The sequence below is a fragment of the Bos taurus genome, chromosome 10 (genome assembly GCF_002263795.3).
Source record: "Bos taurus isolate L1 Dominette 01449 registration number 42190680 breed Hereford chromosome 10, ARS-UCD2.0, whole genome shotgun sequence".
Taxonomy (NCBI): Eukaryota; Metazoa; Chordata; class Mammalia; order Artiodactyla; family Bovidae; genus Bos; species Bos taurus.
The window spans coordinates 45,817,350-45,831,062 of NC_037337.1; the positions used below are offsets into that span (position 1 = coordinate 45,817,350).

Genomic DNA, 13,713 nt, shown 5'->3' on the forward strand with positions numbered 1-13,713 from the left:
AACTATACAGCCCGTGGAAGTCCCCAGGGCAGAATATTGGAGTGGGTAGCCTTTCCCCTCTCAGGGGATCTTCCCAACCCATGGATGGAACCCAGGTCTCCCGCAATGCAGGCAGATTCTTTTACCAGCTGAGCCACCAGGGAAGCCCGCCAATGCAGGAGACATGGGTTCAATCCCTGGTCAGGGAAAATCTGAGAAGCAACTAAGCCCATGCGCCACAACTACTGAGCCTGTGCTCTAGAGTGTGGGACCCTCAACTACTGAAGCCAGCACGCCCTAGAGCCCCTTTAACGCAACAAGAGAAGCTACCGGAATGAGAAGCCCACTCACCATAAGAGTAGCTCCCGCTAACCACAACGAGAGAAAAGCCTGCGCAGCACTGAAGACCCAGCACAGTCAAAAATTTAAAAAAAAATTTTTTTTAAGTCATCATGAAAAACTTCATACTCAGATCACTGTATCCATCAAGCTTATTCTTTCCCCAAAAGTCGGGGGTTGGGGGGGGTGGGGTTGCTGATGGAAGAAAGCTACCTTTAGGCTATTTTAGCATTCGTTCCTCTTGTGGAGAAAGGTTGCTTTGAAAACTAGCTTGGTAAACAATTTTTCTCAGCGTGCAACAGCGGGCCAGGCTCCTCTATCCATGGGATTCCCCAGCCAAGAACACTGCAGTGGCTGCCATTCCATTCTCCAGGGGATTCTCCCGACCCAGGGATGGAACCCAGGTCTCCTGCATTGCAGAAGATTCTTTACCATTTCAGCCTCCTGGGACGGTTATACAGTGAGTAGGCACAAACGTACCCTGAGTTTTTGAAGGTTATCACACTCAAACCCAATTCGGTGGTGACTAATCCTTGACTGGCCCACACGGACAAGGACAAGTGTTTTCTTGCCCTATCCACAGACTTCCTAACCTAAAGCATTGGTCACCAACTGCCAAACGACTTCCACTCCCAGAAAGGCGGGGCAGGCCACGGGCTCTGTCTGCTGGGGCTTGTAGTCTCTTCAGCAGCCCAATCCCTGGGCTCTTGGAGGGGGTGCCGCCTTCCGCTGATCCCTTCCCATTGATGGGTATCGGCGAGCTGCGGAGCCAATGAGGCTGCAGTAACGTGGCAGCCACCCACGAGCCGGCGTCTCCGCCCGCCCCAGTCGGCGAGCCGGGCTCCGCCCCGCCTCGAGACCTACCATCCGGCGCCCAATTAGAGGGGAGGAAATGGGGCCCGCCTCCCTCTCGGAGTCCTGTAGGAGCCCCCGGGCCCCCCCGGATGCCCTCGGTGGAGGCGCTGGGTCACACGTCACCGCATCCCCACCCTCTTCCGGCCTCGGCTCCGGGGCCGCGCTAGCTTCTCCCGGTGGATGCTGCGCCTTTCGGAGCGGAACATGAAGATCCTATTCGTCGCCGCCCTGGTTGTGGGCTCCGTCTTCTTCCTGCTGTTGCCTGGACCATCCGCGGCCGATGAGAAGAAGAAGGGGCCCAAAGTCACTGTCAAGGTCTGGCCTCCCCTCTCCAGACCTGCCTGGCGAGGCCCGCCCTCGCCTCCAGTGTTCAGGCCTTGGCCCAGCTGGTTACATGTGTCCGGAGCTTGGGCCTGGGTGTCCTCGGCTTTGGCTCTGTCCCTCCCTAGTCTCCCTGCTGGGGCCTCTTGATACCTGGGCGATCCTCACGCATTCAGACAGAGAATGACCCGGACCCTCCCCGATCGCCCGGCCCTGACCCAGCATGCCCAGCTGGGGCCGGGCTTGCAGATTTTGCAAATACCCCTGGTGCCAGGGAAATGGTGAAAGATCGCGTCTGCCAGATTGTTAGTCCTTTCTCTTCTTAGGCAAGATTTTAGTCACTTCCAATTCCAAAGCACAGCAGTGTAGTTTAAACTGGAGTGGTGTGCTTGGGCTCCCCTCTTTATGGTTTTTTCATGTTAATTTTTAGAATCTGGGCCCATTATTTATTTAGAGCAAAGGTTGTTACCCAGTAGTGAAAAGAGAGTGTAAACTAACACATGGAGCATTCATTAGATTTTCGTGGGGTTTTTGTCGCCACCTAAATCAGATGCAGAAACACTGCTATTAAAGTATAGTTCTGTTTTTTCTACCATCTCTGGGTAGTTTCTTGGCCCTTCAAACCCTAGGAAGATCCCTTTTAAGATGCTAAGTTTTAAATGGCCTTTTTCCTCAGGTGTACTTTGACCTGCGAATTGGAGATGAAGATATAGGCCGGGTGGTCATCGGTCTCTTTGGAAAGACTGTTCCAAAAACAGTGGATAATTTTGTGGCCTTGGCTACAGGAGAGGTAAGTGGCTGGAGTCAGGGTAGCCAAACTCAAAGGCAGCGAAGTTTGGCAAGTAGGGCTGACGGCAAACTGACCTGCAGAACGTGGCCCACCCACAGCAGTGGCCCGCACAGAGTACCAGCTGTACCCTCTGGCCCTGGGATCCAGGAGTATCGTGTCTTGCGAGAGTTTTAAAAACTAAATCCAGAATGAGAATTTTTCTCTTTTTTTTTTTTGGAGAAAAATTTTCATCTTTGAGTAACTAAAGGAAACATCTAGGGAAACTAGCTTGTGGCCTCTGCACCAGAGTGAGAGGCCCAGAGCTTTCCAGGTTTTAAGGAACTGAATTCCTCATTTAAGAAAGTTTGCATTCCAGCTTCCCGTTGCATCAGCGGGTAATTTTTCTTTTTTTCTGTCAGTTTCTTTGCATTTCTAACTGTGATTTGATTAGGAAATGCAAGGGGAAAGCTAGAGGCATTATGTGAAGGGGAATTGTATAAAGGCCCAGGAACGTGGGATCTTCGCCTTTCCTGGCCTGGACTTTGGTCACTAGTCACCCAGTAGCACGTTGAAGGATGGATCTGCGGCAGGGCTTTCTCTTCTGCAGGGCCTGTCTAGTGTCTGCCTCGTGCCTCATGCCATGTTCTCACCTTCCTATCCCTTTTCCCAGAAAGGATTTGGCTACAAAGACAGCAAATTCCATCGTGTGATCAAGGACTTCATGATCCAGGGTGGAGATTTCACCCGGGGAGACGGCACTGGAGGTAACCTCAAGTCCTCTGGGCATAGGGGTGTCTCAGGGAAGCCCCCAGGGCGGGAGGGTCAGGGAACCCAGTACAGAGGAGAGGGAGGAATGGGTTTCAGGCAGACGTAGGAGCATTTTGCGCAACTGGCCGACATGCTGATCTAGCCTCTGACATTGCCCACTGTACCTGCTGGGGGGAGGGAAGCAAAGCAAAACACACCCGAGGTGATTGTAGGTCAGGTGTGCAAAGCTCATGTGCTGACCTTGGAGGCCCCACAGGCCTGAGAGAAATTGCTTCTCTCAGAAATTGGCAGTCTCCCACCAGAGAGCACGTGACAAGAGCTGCCAGTCTGATGCCTGCACCCTTTGTACAGTAGGACAGACACACTCCCTGGACTAACCCGCAGGTGTCATCACACTTGGGTGTACAGCCTGTCGTTCTCTCAGACCGCAGCTGCAGCTCACCCAGCCGATCAGGATTGACTGGGCCCGGCTCTGTGGTGGGTGCTGAGGATACAAAACAAAAACAAAATCAGTGGGACAGCAGCTCACTTTCACTTCCAGTACCTGAAGAGTCACCAACAGGCTGTGACACAGCTTTTAGGGCCCATGCTCTGTCCTCAAGTAGTTTATCATTTAGGTGGGAAGAACTAGGAGAAATCACTAGCAAAGTGACACAGGATGTAAGTCGTAGTTGGCTGGACGAGAAGGACAAGCAGACATGACACAAAGCACTGTGTTCGTGGAGTGACGCGCTGCTGAGTGTCGGCCACCTTCTCACTTTGTGACCGCAGGCAAGCGAGGCCTCTGAACCTCAGTTTGCTCGTCTGTAGAGTTAGGTGTCAGGACTTGTGGGTGCTGGGGGTGGTGAGGTGAGATTTTGAGTGTGCAGCGCTCAGCGAGTGATAAGGAAAGCCAGCCATCCTCGAAGCACTGACAAGCAAAGGACTCACTTTGGGCCAAGGGAAAGTGGTAGCCACTCAGTTGTGTCTGACTCTTTGCAGCCCCATGGACTGTAGCCTGCCAGGCTCCTCTGTCCATGGAATTCTTCAGGCACGAGCACTGGAGTGGGTAACCATTCCCTTCTCCAGGGGATCTTCCTGACTCAGGAATTGTCTCCCACATTGCAGGCAGATTCTTTACTGTCTGAGCTACCAGGGAAGCCCACTTTGGGCCACGGTGATCAAGAAATAGGCTTGCAAACATGAGGATTTGAGCTGGGTCCTGACTGGGGAGAATTTGAATGGGTAAGGAAGAGGCAGGGTTAAGGCATGCATTCAGATCTGCAGCAGGGGCTTGGTCGAAGGTGGGTCAGGAGGGTGGAAGTGGAGCTCCCACCAGGAGCCCAGAGTGGCAGGCCGGGGCCAGGCCCAGGACCCAGGGCTTTGTCCTCCATAGAGTGAAGATCTGCTGAAGACTTGAATGGGAGCAAGGCCTGATGGCAGGGGAGTTTTGAGGGATAATGTGGTGGATTCAGGACATGGATGCAGGAGCAGCAGACTGGCAGGGGGTTGGTATAATCGCCCCTGCATCGAGCAGTGTGAGCCTGAACCCAGAGAGGATTCCTACAGGTTAAGAGCAGAGATTCGAGAACCAGACCACCTTGGTTTGAACTCCAGCAGTGCTGCTTCCCAGCGAGGGTATCTTGTGTATCTTGTCTTCATTATCTTTGAGGAGGAGGGGGCTCTTAGGTCCTGCCTCATGGGGTGGGTTTTTTTTTAATGTGTCGGATGCTTGCACCAGTCCTCTGGCATCCCGTTCCCACTCTGAGCCTCAGCTGTGATTGCAGCGGCTGGGGAGCGGGCACCAGAAGAGAGGACGGGGGTGTGGGGGCGGCACCGACAGCGTGCAGAGGGGAACATGTCGAGAATAACCGACGTCTGGAGAGAAAGACGACCAAGTATATTGAGTTTACAGCCTTCACTATCCATTGAAGTTTGGGACTCCTTGTATCTTGGGAAAGTGAGGGGAGCTAAGTAGGTTTATGGGTTTTCTGGATAGCAGCAGTAGTCAAAATCCTGCAGTTGGCTGAGTTTTACAAAGGATTCTCACATGGGAACCTTTATTCTTAAGGAGTTGACAATTTTCTTTTTACATTTCACAATACACATAAAAATAGCTTATTTTTGGTCCCACTACTCTTCCTCCAGAACTATCCTCAAGAGGCTATCTGTCTGGTTGAGTCATGAAGGAGAAGAAAAAGGTTTCGTATGCAAATAAGTTTGAAAGGTGTTGGGTAAAACAAAGTGCAAATCACTCCTTTGCTGTTGGGTTTCTTGGGGCCTCTAGTGCACAGTGTGACTCTCACGGGGATGGAGGAGGGTGCAGTGTTTTCCCCTGGACCTAGCTTTGGGAGTTGAAGTTAGGGTCTCTGGAAGGTCGGGGTGGGTAGAGATGTGCTCTTGGCTCCTGTCTCGCTCCCAGGCCCCAGACCCTCCACACACAGACATAGTACATGCACTCAGAGCCACCTTTTATTTTGGGGTTCAGTTGTCCATGAGGCTCTTGACTTTCCAGAACGCGCATGGCAGCCCCTCCCCACTCATCTCTCTTCGTGCTTGGTGCTTCCTCAGCATCTTCTGTGCTCTTAGGAAGAAAAGCTGGTCAGCTGTAGCAGTCCTCCTTTTCTGGAGGGTTCTTACCCTCCCCTGCCCCCTGCATCCTGCCCAGCACCTCTTCTCCACTAAAGTCTCCACGGCAGGCCTCTGAGGCCTCATCCAAGGCCGTTTCTAATCTGTGCCTTACTTGAAAGCCATCAAGCTGTCTTCTCACATCATGTGTACTGTCCACTCAGCCTAGCCTCATGCCCCACTTTGGCTGTCACCATGGTTTGGCTCCAGGGCCAGAGGGTGGGAAGCTGGTATGCGTGTCCTCGTCCTCCACTGGAGCCTGGCCTGGCACGGGGGACAGCTTCGGCCTCTAGAGTCCTCACCCCAGAGATCTGCTTTGTTGCCCACCACCCCAACCCTAGCTCCCTGACTTCCTCTTTCTTCTCAGGTAAGAGCATCTACGGTGAACGCTTCCCCGATGAGAACTTCAAGCTTAAACACTATGGGCCCGGCTGGGTGAGCATGGCCAACGCGGGCAAAGACACCAACGGCTCCCAGTTCTTCATCACGACAGTCAAGACTGCCTGGCTAGATGGCAAGCACGTAGTGTTCGGCAAAGTTCTAGAGGGCATGGTGAGTTTGGGGGGCTGAGGCTATCCCTGAGCAACGCCCCCTCCCCCCCACCCCACCGAGATCTGACAAAGACCAGGGCAGGGGATCCATATATTTTATCCCTTTCCCAGAAGGGAACATACAGATTCAGACCAGTTTTTATTTGTGCAAATCTGGGGTGAATCGTGAATCAATAGCCTACCTCTATGCCCCCAAGTTCTTTTTCTTGTTTCGGCCGTGGCACGCAGGATCTTAGTTTCTCAGTGAGGGATTGAACCTGTGCCCTCTGCGCTGGGCAAGTGCATTCTTAACCACTGGACTACCGGGGAAGTCTTGCCCCCAAATTCTAAATTCCTCCAGGCCCCAGGCAGAGGCTGACCAGGAGGCCCCTTTGAGGCTTCATAGATAAAGCCCCTTCACCCTGTCACTCAGCCATGTCATGGCCCCACCGTTGGTTGTACAGGGCCAGCTGGACACGCTATCCTGGAGAAGCTACTCAGTACCCACTCCCCGTCCCCCCACTCCCTCCCCAACATACCCCTAGCCCAGCCTGGGTGGTACTTCAGAGGATCAAAACTTCTGCATCCTCCTGTTGTCAAAGCTGGGTTCTCTCTGACCCGGGTGGGCACCCGGTCACGATGCCCCTAGGATTTTGGTGCCTTGTGGTTTGTACACTGTTCATCACGTGTGGGTCTCAGCCCTCCCAGCTGCATGCTGGGGCCTGTGCCCCTGGCGGGGCAGGCCTGACACTCTGCCTTCCTCCCCAGGATGTAGTACGGAAGGTAGAGAGCACCAAGACTGACGGTCGGGACAAGCCTCTGAAGGACGTGACGATCGCAGACTGCGGCAAGATCGAGGTGGAGAAGCCCTTTGCCATTGCCAAGGAATAGGGCCCCAGGGACCTCTTCCCTTTGAGCAACTGTCTGTGTGGCCCTGTCGTCCTCCCAGGGGTGAAGATAGCCCGCCACAGGGCTCCGTGCGCGCTGGCCCCAGGGCTGGCATCTTACAGGGCGGGCCCCTCCCCTCCCATTCCATGGGCCCAGTTTTGTAACAAACTCCTACCAACACTGACCAATAAAAAAAATGGTGTTTTTTTTTTAGTAAGCTGTGTATGCGCTGGGTTCTGGGCCCTTCAGCACCTCCTTCCAAGTCTAGCACCAGCTGGACTGGGGCTCCTATGGCAGTGGTGCCAGTCCCCTTCTTGGCCGCCTGCACCCTTTCCCTAGGTGTTGTGCACAAAACCTCAAGTCAGAGCTTCTGCTACTTGCTTCTAAACCTCGCCAGCTACTGAGCCTCAACCTTTGCATGCCCTGCCCTCCTCCTACACTAGGGGGAGGGGAGGGCATGCAGCTGCACCTTTGCATGAAGTGCTGGTCACTCAGTCGTGTCTGACTCTGCGACCCCATGGACTGTAGGCCACTCAGCTCCTCTGTCCATGGGGTTCTCTAGGCAATACTAGAGTGGGTTGCCATTCCCTTTTCTAGGGGATCTTCCCAAACCTGAGTGTTCTGCAGTGCAGGCAGATTGGTGGGCTATGAAAATTATAAAGGAATTCTCCCTTGATTCCCTACTCTTTGTTATCCCTGCTCTGGCCCCTAAGTTCTAGGATTCCACTACCTCAGATAGCAGTGCAGCTGAGTTCTGAGCCCAGAGGGGTGGGGATTGGCGAGTCCTGGGTCCAGGCCAAGGGTGGCCCAGCTTGAGGACTGAGGGCGGCCTAAGCTGTTGCGCTGGTCAGGGTGTCGGCGGCATTGGAGCAGGGTGATGGGCGGCCTCCGGCTGGGCTTCAGCTATGGTGGCATTGAAGCCATAGAGGCCCTGGAGCACGCCCTGCACCACCACGCTGGGCAGAGGCTCTAGGACAGAAGGAAAACAGGAGGAAGGGGTAGGGGCCACCAGGCAAGAGAAGGGGTGGGGTGGCCTGCAGCTCCCTGAGTTCCTGCCCATAGGCACCTCCCCCATCACTGCCATCACCCCGCCCCCCACTCCCGGGAGCAGGAGGAGCCCATGCCAAGGCAGCAGGTAGCAGCTGGCCACCCCAAATGACACCTTGGCATTTCCAGTTCACTTTCTGTTCACATCTGTGGTAAAGCCAGGCTGGTGAGGAATGGAGAGCAGGGGAGCCGAGCTCATTTCACCACGTCTGCTCCCTGGAGAATACAAAGACTACAGGGGCAGCAGGGAGGTGTGGCCCCAAAGGAGGGCAATAGGGAGATGCTGCCCGGGGGTCCTGAAAGTGGAGAGATACCAAGTTCACCCTCCCTCCCACCCTGCTACTAAATGTGGGCCCTAAATGTGGATTATAAGTCAAGAGGAACCATCTCACCTGGGGATGGGGTGCAAATGTAAGGATCCATGGGGAAGCTGACGACAGGCCGGTGATACAGCTGCGAGCTAAGAAGAAAAGGGGTCATGAACAGTGGAGGGGGAGGCAGAGAAAAGTCTTGGGTTGGATGGAGACTAGGAACTGATACCACCAAGGACCCGCAGGGGAAAAGTGGGCAGTGGTTATCAGGAGGCATCAAGGTGAAAACCTGGACCACAGGGACAGGCCGGAGGTGTGAGGCCCTAGCACGTGGCCACGAGGGGGCAGCAGGAGCCCAGGGCAGATGGAGACTTGGACTTGCCTGTTGTCAGGCAGGCACTCCCCCAGGGAGCTGAAGAGAGTGGCTGTGAACTGCCTGGGGGAGCCTGAGGCAAAGGTGGAGATGCGGAAGCCCAGACTTTCACCTCCCAGGGGACTGCTGCTTCTATTTGTAACAGACTCAGTTCCGGAGGCAGCTAGGGTAACGAAGGTGCTCCAGAAAACAGCCCCTCCACTGGGTCAAGAAAATGACCAAGGAGGTCATATCTCAAAGAGGAAGGACCAGGCTATGGCCTGGTAGATACGAGAATGAAAGGGGCTTGGCCTCCTCACCTGCTGCCTGCAGAGAACCCCATCCCCCCAGCCCTGGGGCCCCTCCCATGTCAAGCCCCTGTAGGGATGGATGCTCACCCCCGGTTGCTGGCCTTGGGGTCTGTGGGCCAGTGCCGAAGACTCAGGAATTCCAGTAGTTCCTTGGGCACATCCTGGTTCAAGTATAGGATGCCCTGGAGAAGAGAACAAAGGAAACCTGTAATCAGACTGAGCCCTGTAATATGCAGAGCCTGGTGCAAAATGAAAACCTGGGGCCCTTCCGATAAAGAAGTTTAAGACAGCCAGAGCAGAGCATTAAACCAAGCTAGAGCCCTTCTAACGGAGAAGGCAATGGCATCCCACTTCAGTACTTTTGCCTGGAAAATCCCCTGGACAGAGGAGCCTGGTGGGCTACAGTCCATGGGGTCACTAGAGTCGGACACGACTGAGCGACTTCACTTTCACTTTTCACTTTCATGCATTGGAGAAGGAAATGGCAACCCACTCCAGTGTTCTTGCCTGGAGAATCCCAGGGACGGGGAAGCCTGGTGGGCTGCCATCTCTGGGGTCGCACAGAGTCGGACACAACTGAAGCGACTTAGCAGCAGCAGCAGCAGCAGAGCCCTTCTAAAGGACAGAAATGGTATGGACCTAACAGAAGCAGAAGATATTAAGAAGAAGTGGCAAAAATACACAGAAGAACTATACAAAAAAGATCTTCATGACCCAGATAATCATGATGGTGTGATCACTGACCTAGAGCCAGACATCCTGGAATGTGAAGTCAAGTGGGTCTTAGAAAGCATCACTACGAACAAAGCTAGTGGAGGTGATGCAATTCCAGTTGAGCTCTTTCAAATCCTGAAAGATGATGCTGTGAAAGTGCTGCACTCAATATGCCAGCAAATTTGGAAAACTCAGCAGTGGCCACAGGACTGGAAAAGGTCAATTTTCATTCCAATCCCAAAGAAAGGCAATGCCAAAGAATGCTCAAATTACCGCACAATTGCACTCATCTCACATGCCAGTAAAGGAATGCTCAAAATTCTCCAAGCCCGGCTTCAGCAATACGTGAACCGTGAACTTCCTGATGTTCAAGCTGGTTTTAGAAAAGGCAGAGGAACCAGAGATCAAATTGCCAACACCTGCTAGATCATGGAAAAAGCAAAAGAGTTCCAGAAAAACATCTATTTCTGCTTTATTGACTATGCCAAAGCCTTTGACTGTGTGGATCACAATAAACTGTGGAAAATTCTGAAAGAGATGGGAATACCAGACCACCTGACCTGCCTCTTGAGAAATCTGTATGCAGGTCAGGAAGCAACAGTTAGAACTAGACATGGAACAACAGACTGGTTCCAAATAGGAAAAGGACTATGTCAAGGCTGTATATTATCACCCTGCTTATTTAACTTATATGCAGAGTACATCATGAGAAACGCTGGACTGGAAGAAACACAAGCCGGAATCAAGATTGCCGGGAGAAATATCAATAACCTCAGATATGCAGATGACACCACCTTTATAGCAGAAAGTGAAGAGGAACTAAAAAGCCTCTTGATGAAAGTGAAAGTGGGGCTTAAAGCTCAACATTCAGAAAACAAAGATCATGGCATCCGGTCCCATCACTTCGTGGGAAATAGATGGGGAAACAGTGGAAATAGTGTCAGACTTTATTTTTTGGGGCTCCAAAATCACTGCAGATGGTGATTGCAGCCATGAAATTAAAAGATGCTTCCTCCTTGGAAGGAAAGTTATGACCAACCTAGATAGCATATTCAAAAGCAGAGACATTACTTTGCCAACAAAGGTCCGTCTAGTCAAGGCTATGGTTTTTCCAGTGGTCATGGATGGATGTGAGAGTTGGACTGTGAAGAAAGCTGAGCACCGAAGAATTGATGCTTTTGAAGTGTGGTGTTGGAGAAGACTTTTGAGAGTCCCTTGGACTGCAAGGAGATCCAACCAGTCCATTCTGAAGGAGATCAGCCCTGGGGTTTCTTTGGAGGGAATGATGCTAAAGCTGAAACTCCAATACTTTGGCCACCTCATGCGAAGAGTTGACTCATTGGAAAAGACTCTGATTCTGGGAGGGATTGGGGGCAGGAGGAGAAGGGGACGACAGAGGATGAGATGGCTGGATGGCATCACTGACTTGATGGATGTGAGTCTGAGTGAACTCCGGGAGTTGGTGATGGACAGGGAGGCTTGGTGTGCTGCGATTCATGGAGTCACGAAGAGTCAACTGAGCGACTGAACTGAACTGAACTGAGAGCCCGTCTGAGCACTAGCCCCAGGTGACTACAGAGATTCACCCATGAAGCCTGCCTGGCCTGTGAAAGTGAAAGTGAAGTTGCTCAGTCATGTCTGACTCTTTGCAACCCCGTGGACTGTAGCCCACCAGGCTCCTCCGTCCATGGGATTCTCCAGGAAAGACTACTGGAGTGGGTTGCCATTTCCTTCTCCAGGGGATCTTCCCAACCCAGGGATCGTACCCAGGTCTCCCGCATTGCAGGCAGACGCTTTAACCTCTGAGCCATCAGGGAAGCCCAATGCGGGTGGCAGAGACCTCCGGGGCCTGGCCTGTAATTAGGCATAACTGTGTGGGAGAGAGGGGAAGGGCCTCCACCCTTATCATGAGGGCAGCACAAGATCTCACTCTGGAGGAAAAGAGAACAAGCCTTCATCTTACTGGGATCACCTGTCTGCTGGCCCCCTCACTCAATCCTACCAATTCAGAGAGGGATGTTTAGACCCATTGTGCATGAGTGCCAAGTCACTTTGTCACGTCCAACTTTGTGACACTATAGACTGTAGCCTGCTAGGCTCCTCTGTTCATGGCATTCTCCAGGCAAGAATACTGGGGTGAGTTGCTATTCCTTTCTCGAGGGAACCTACCCAACCAGAGTTCGAACTTGCATCTCCTGCGTTGCAGGTAGATTCCTTACCACTGAGCCATCAGGAGGAGCCCATTACCTTTTAGAAAATTGAGGCTTAAAGTATCGGCCAATAAATATGGGTCCCCCTCACCCCATGTCCCCACACTTCTGTGCTTGGGTCCCCCCTCTGGTCCTGTGGACTGAGGGGCAATAGAGTGAGCCCCACACAAACCTGGATATAGGCCTCCAAGCCCTGCCGCCGCTGCTCCAGCCCTCTCGTCCTCCAGTTGGGCAGGCGTTTGGAGGGGAAGTCCGGCACTTTGTACAGTTTCTTGATCTGCCAGGAGGTTACCACGGTGCGATCACAGCATCCAGGTGGAGCCCTCAAGCGCACTTCATCCCAGCCAAGAGCCCTCTCGGGTCCTCCCCGCCGCCACTACCCCCAAACTTCAGGCTCTATCCTGAGACATACCCGCGTGGTGAGTGGCTGTTGGGACAAGTGCGAGAGGCGCCCCCAACTGCCCACCTCCGCCCCCAAGAGCCAGGACGCCAGACCGGCCGCCCAGGGGCACGAAGAGCACAGGCTGGGACCTGCCCAACTTTGCGCCCTTTCCGCAGCCCGCGGGGACGTCTGTGTAAGACCTGAGCTCTCCTGGGCCTGGAGAGGTAATGGGGGTGGCAGAGACCTCCGGGGGCCGGGCAGGAGCCGGGCAGGGGTCCGTGGGTCGGTGGTGGGCACAGCCTTACCCGCTTGTGGAGCGCGTGGAACTCTCTGTAGCGCCTCTGCACGATGTGTCTGCGCCCGCGGCACAGCACCTCCACTCGGAACACCTGGTGGACGCCGGCGGGCAGCCGGGTGCGCGTCAGACCCGGCGCGAGGGCGCAGGCGGCCCCGCTCCCGGAGACGCCCCCAGCCCACCCTCCGCCCGCAGAAGCACAAAGCGGCCTGGGAGCGCCGCTGCTCTCCAGGGACCCTCCCACGCTCCCACACACTTGGGGACTCTGCCCGGTGCAGTCAGTCCCTCAGGAGCCGGGACCGCCGTCGGCAGGGCTAGCAAACCCCAGCGCCCAGAAACCCTCGGCAGGGTGTCCCCCGACCGCCTGGGCCGCCGCAGCCCGGAATGCGGGGTCCCCATTGCATTCGGCGCGGGGAAATTCGGTGGGTCCCCGCGCCCCTTCCCATCCACTGTCCCTGCTCACCATGTGGCCTTTCTCGGGCCCCACCGACGGGATGTGAACTTCCAGCATCAGCGCGCAGCTCGCAGCCGAACTCTCGGAAAGCGGACCCTAGACCCCTGCGGGCCAGCCCCGCCTCCTCGAGCCTGCAGGCCCCGCCCCGGGCGTTCCCGCGCGCCGCCGGGTCCTGCAAGGGGCCGATTAGGCTGGACCCCCGGCGGCGGGAAGCAGGCGCGGCCCTTTGAGCCTAGTGGGACGGCAGTGCGTGGGGACCTTTCAGCAGAGAGGCATCCTTTTGTCAACGTGTCCACATTCATCGAGTGCCCAGTGATTGCCAGGATTGCGGGCTAGCTCAATTTCACCTGCTCTTCTTTGAACGCCTACTAAGGATTGTAAGCACCTATGGATGCTGGGCAAGCAGGGAAGCTGGGCCCAGACCAACCAGGGACGTCCCTTGCATTCCTCACACCCTTTCCCAGGACCAGGTTGCACTTCCATGTCCTTCCTTCCACCTCGACGCACGCTGGCTTTGATTTCCCCTCTCCCCCAGCATTCACAGGCCCCACCATTAGGTTTTCAAATCCATTCCTCCATTT

The 13,713-nt window shown here is 54.3% G+C and overlaps 2 protein-coding genes across 6 annotated transcripts; one reads left to right on the forward strand and one right to left on the reverse strand.

Moving 5' to 3' along the window:
• The first annotated feature begins 1,363 nt into the window (after positions 1-1,363).
• Positions 1,364-7,269, forward strand: PPIB (peptidylprolyl isomerase B). Its single transcript, NM_174152.2, is given in 5 exon segments — positions 1,364-1,488; positions 2,171-2,284; positions 2,934-3,027; positions 6,006-6,190; positions 6,937-7,269. Coding segments are annotated over 5 exon segments (627 nt in total). The 5' UTR covers positions 1,364-1,377; the 3' UTR covers positions 7,060-7,269.
• On the reverse strand, positions 5,470-13,240 carry SNX22 (sorting nexin 22). 5 transcript variants are annotated; one of them, XR_236099.5, is made up of 7 exons: positions 13,142-13,240; positions 12,689-12,772; positions 12,174-12,278; positions 9,165-9,259; positions 8,496-8,563; positions 7,787-8,025; positions 5,470-5,594 (listed from the first exon to the last, which is right to left on the reverse strand). XR_236099.5 is itself a non-coding variant. In NM_001105500.2 (7 exons), the coding sequence occupies exons 1-6, from the start codon at positions 13,187-13,189 to the stop codon at positions 7,904-7,906; spliced, it is 522 nt and encodes a 173-aa protein (NP_001098970.1). In that variant the 5' UTR covers positions 13,190-13,230; the 3' UTR covers positions 7,245-7,468; positions 7,526-7,903. The 5 variants fall into 5 exon arrangements, 3 of the variants coding, with proteins under 3 accessions (NP_001098970.1, XP_005211709.1, XP_010807540.1); XR_236098.5 differs by lacking the exon at positions 5,470-5,594 and adding an exon at positions 7,245-7,391; NM_001105500.2 differs by lacking the exon at positions 5,470-5,594 and adding an exon at positions 7,245-7,468 and having other exon boundaries at positions 7,526-8,025; positions 13,142-13,230.
• Positions 13,241-13,713: the final 473 nt, after the last annotated feature.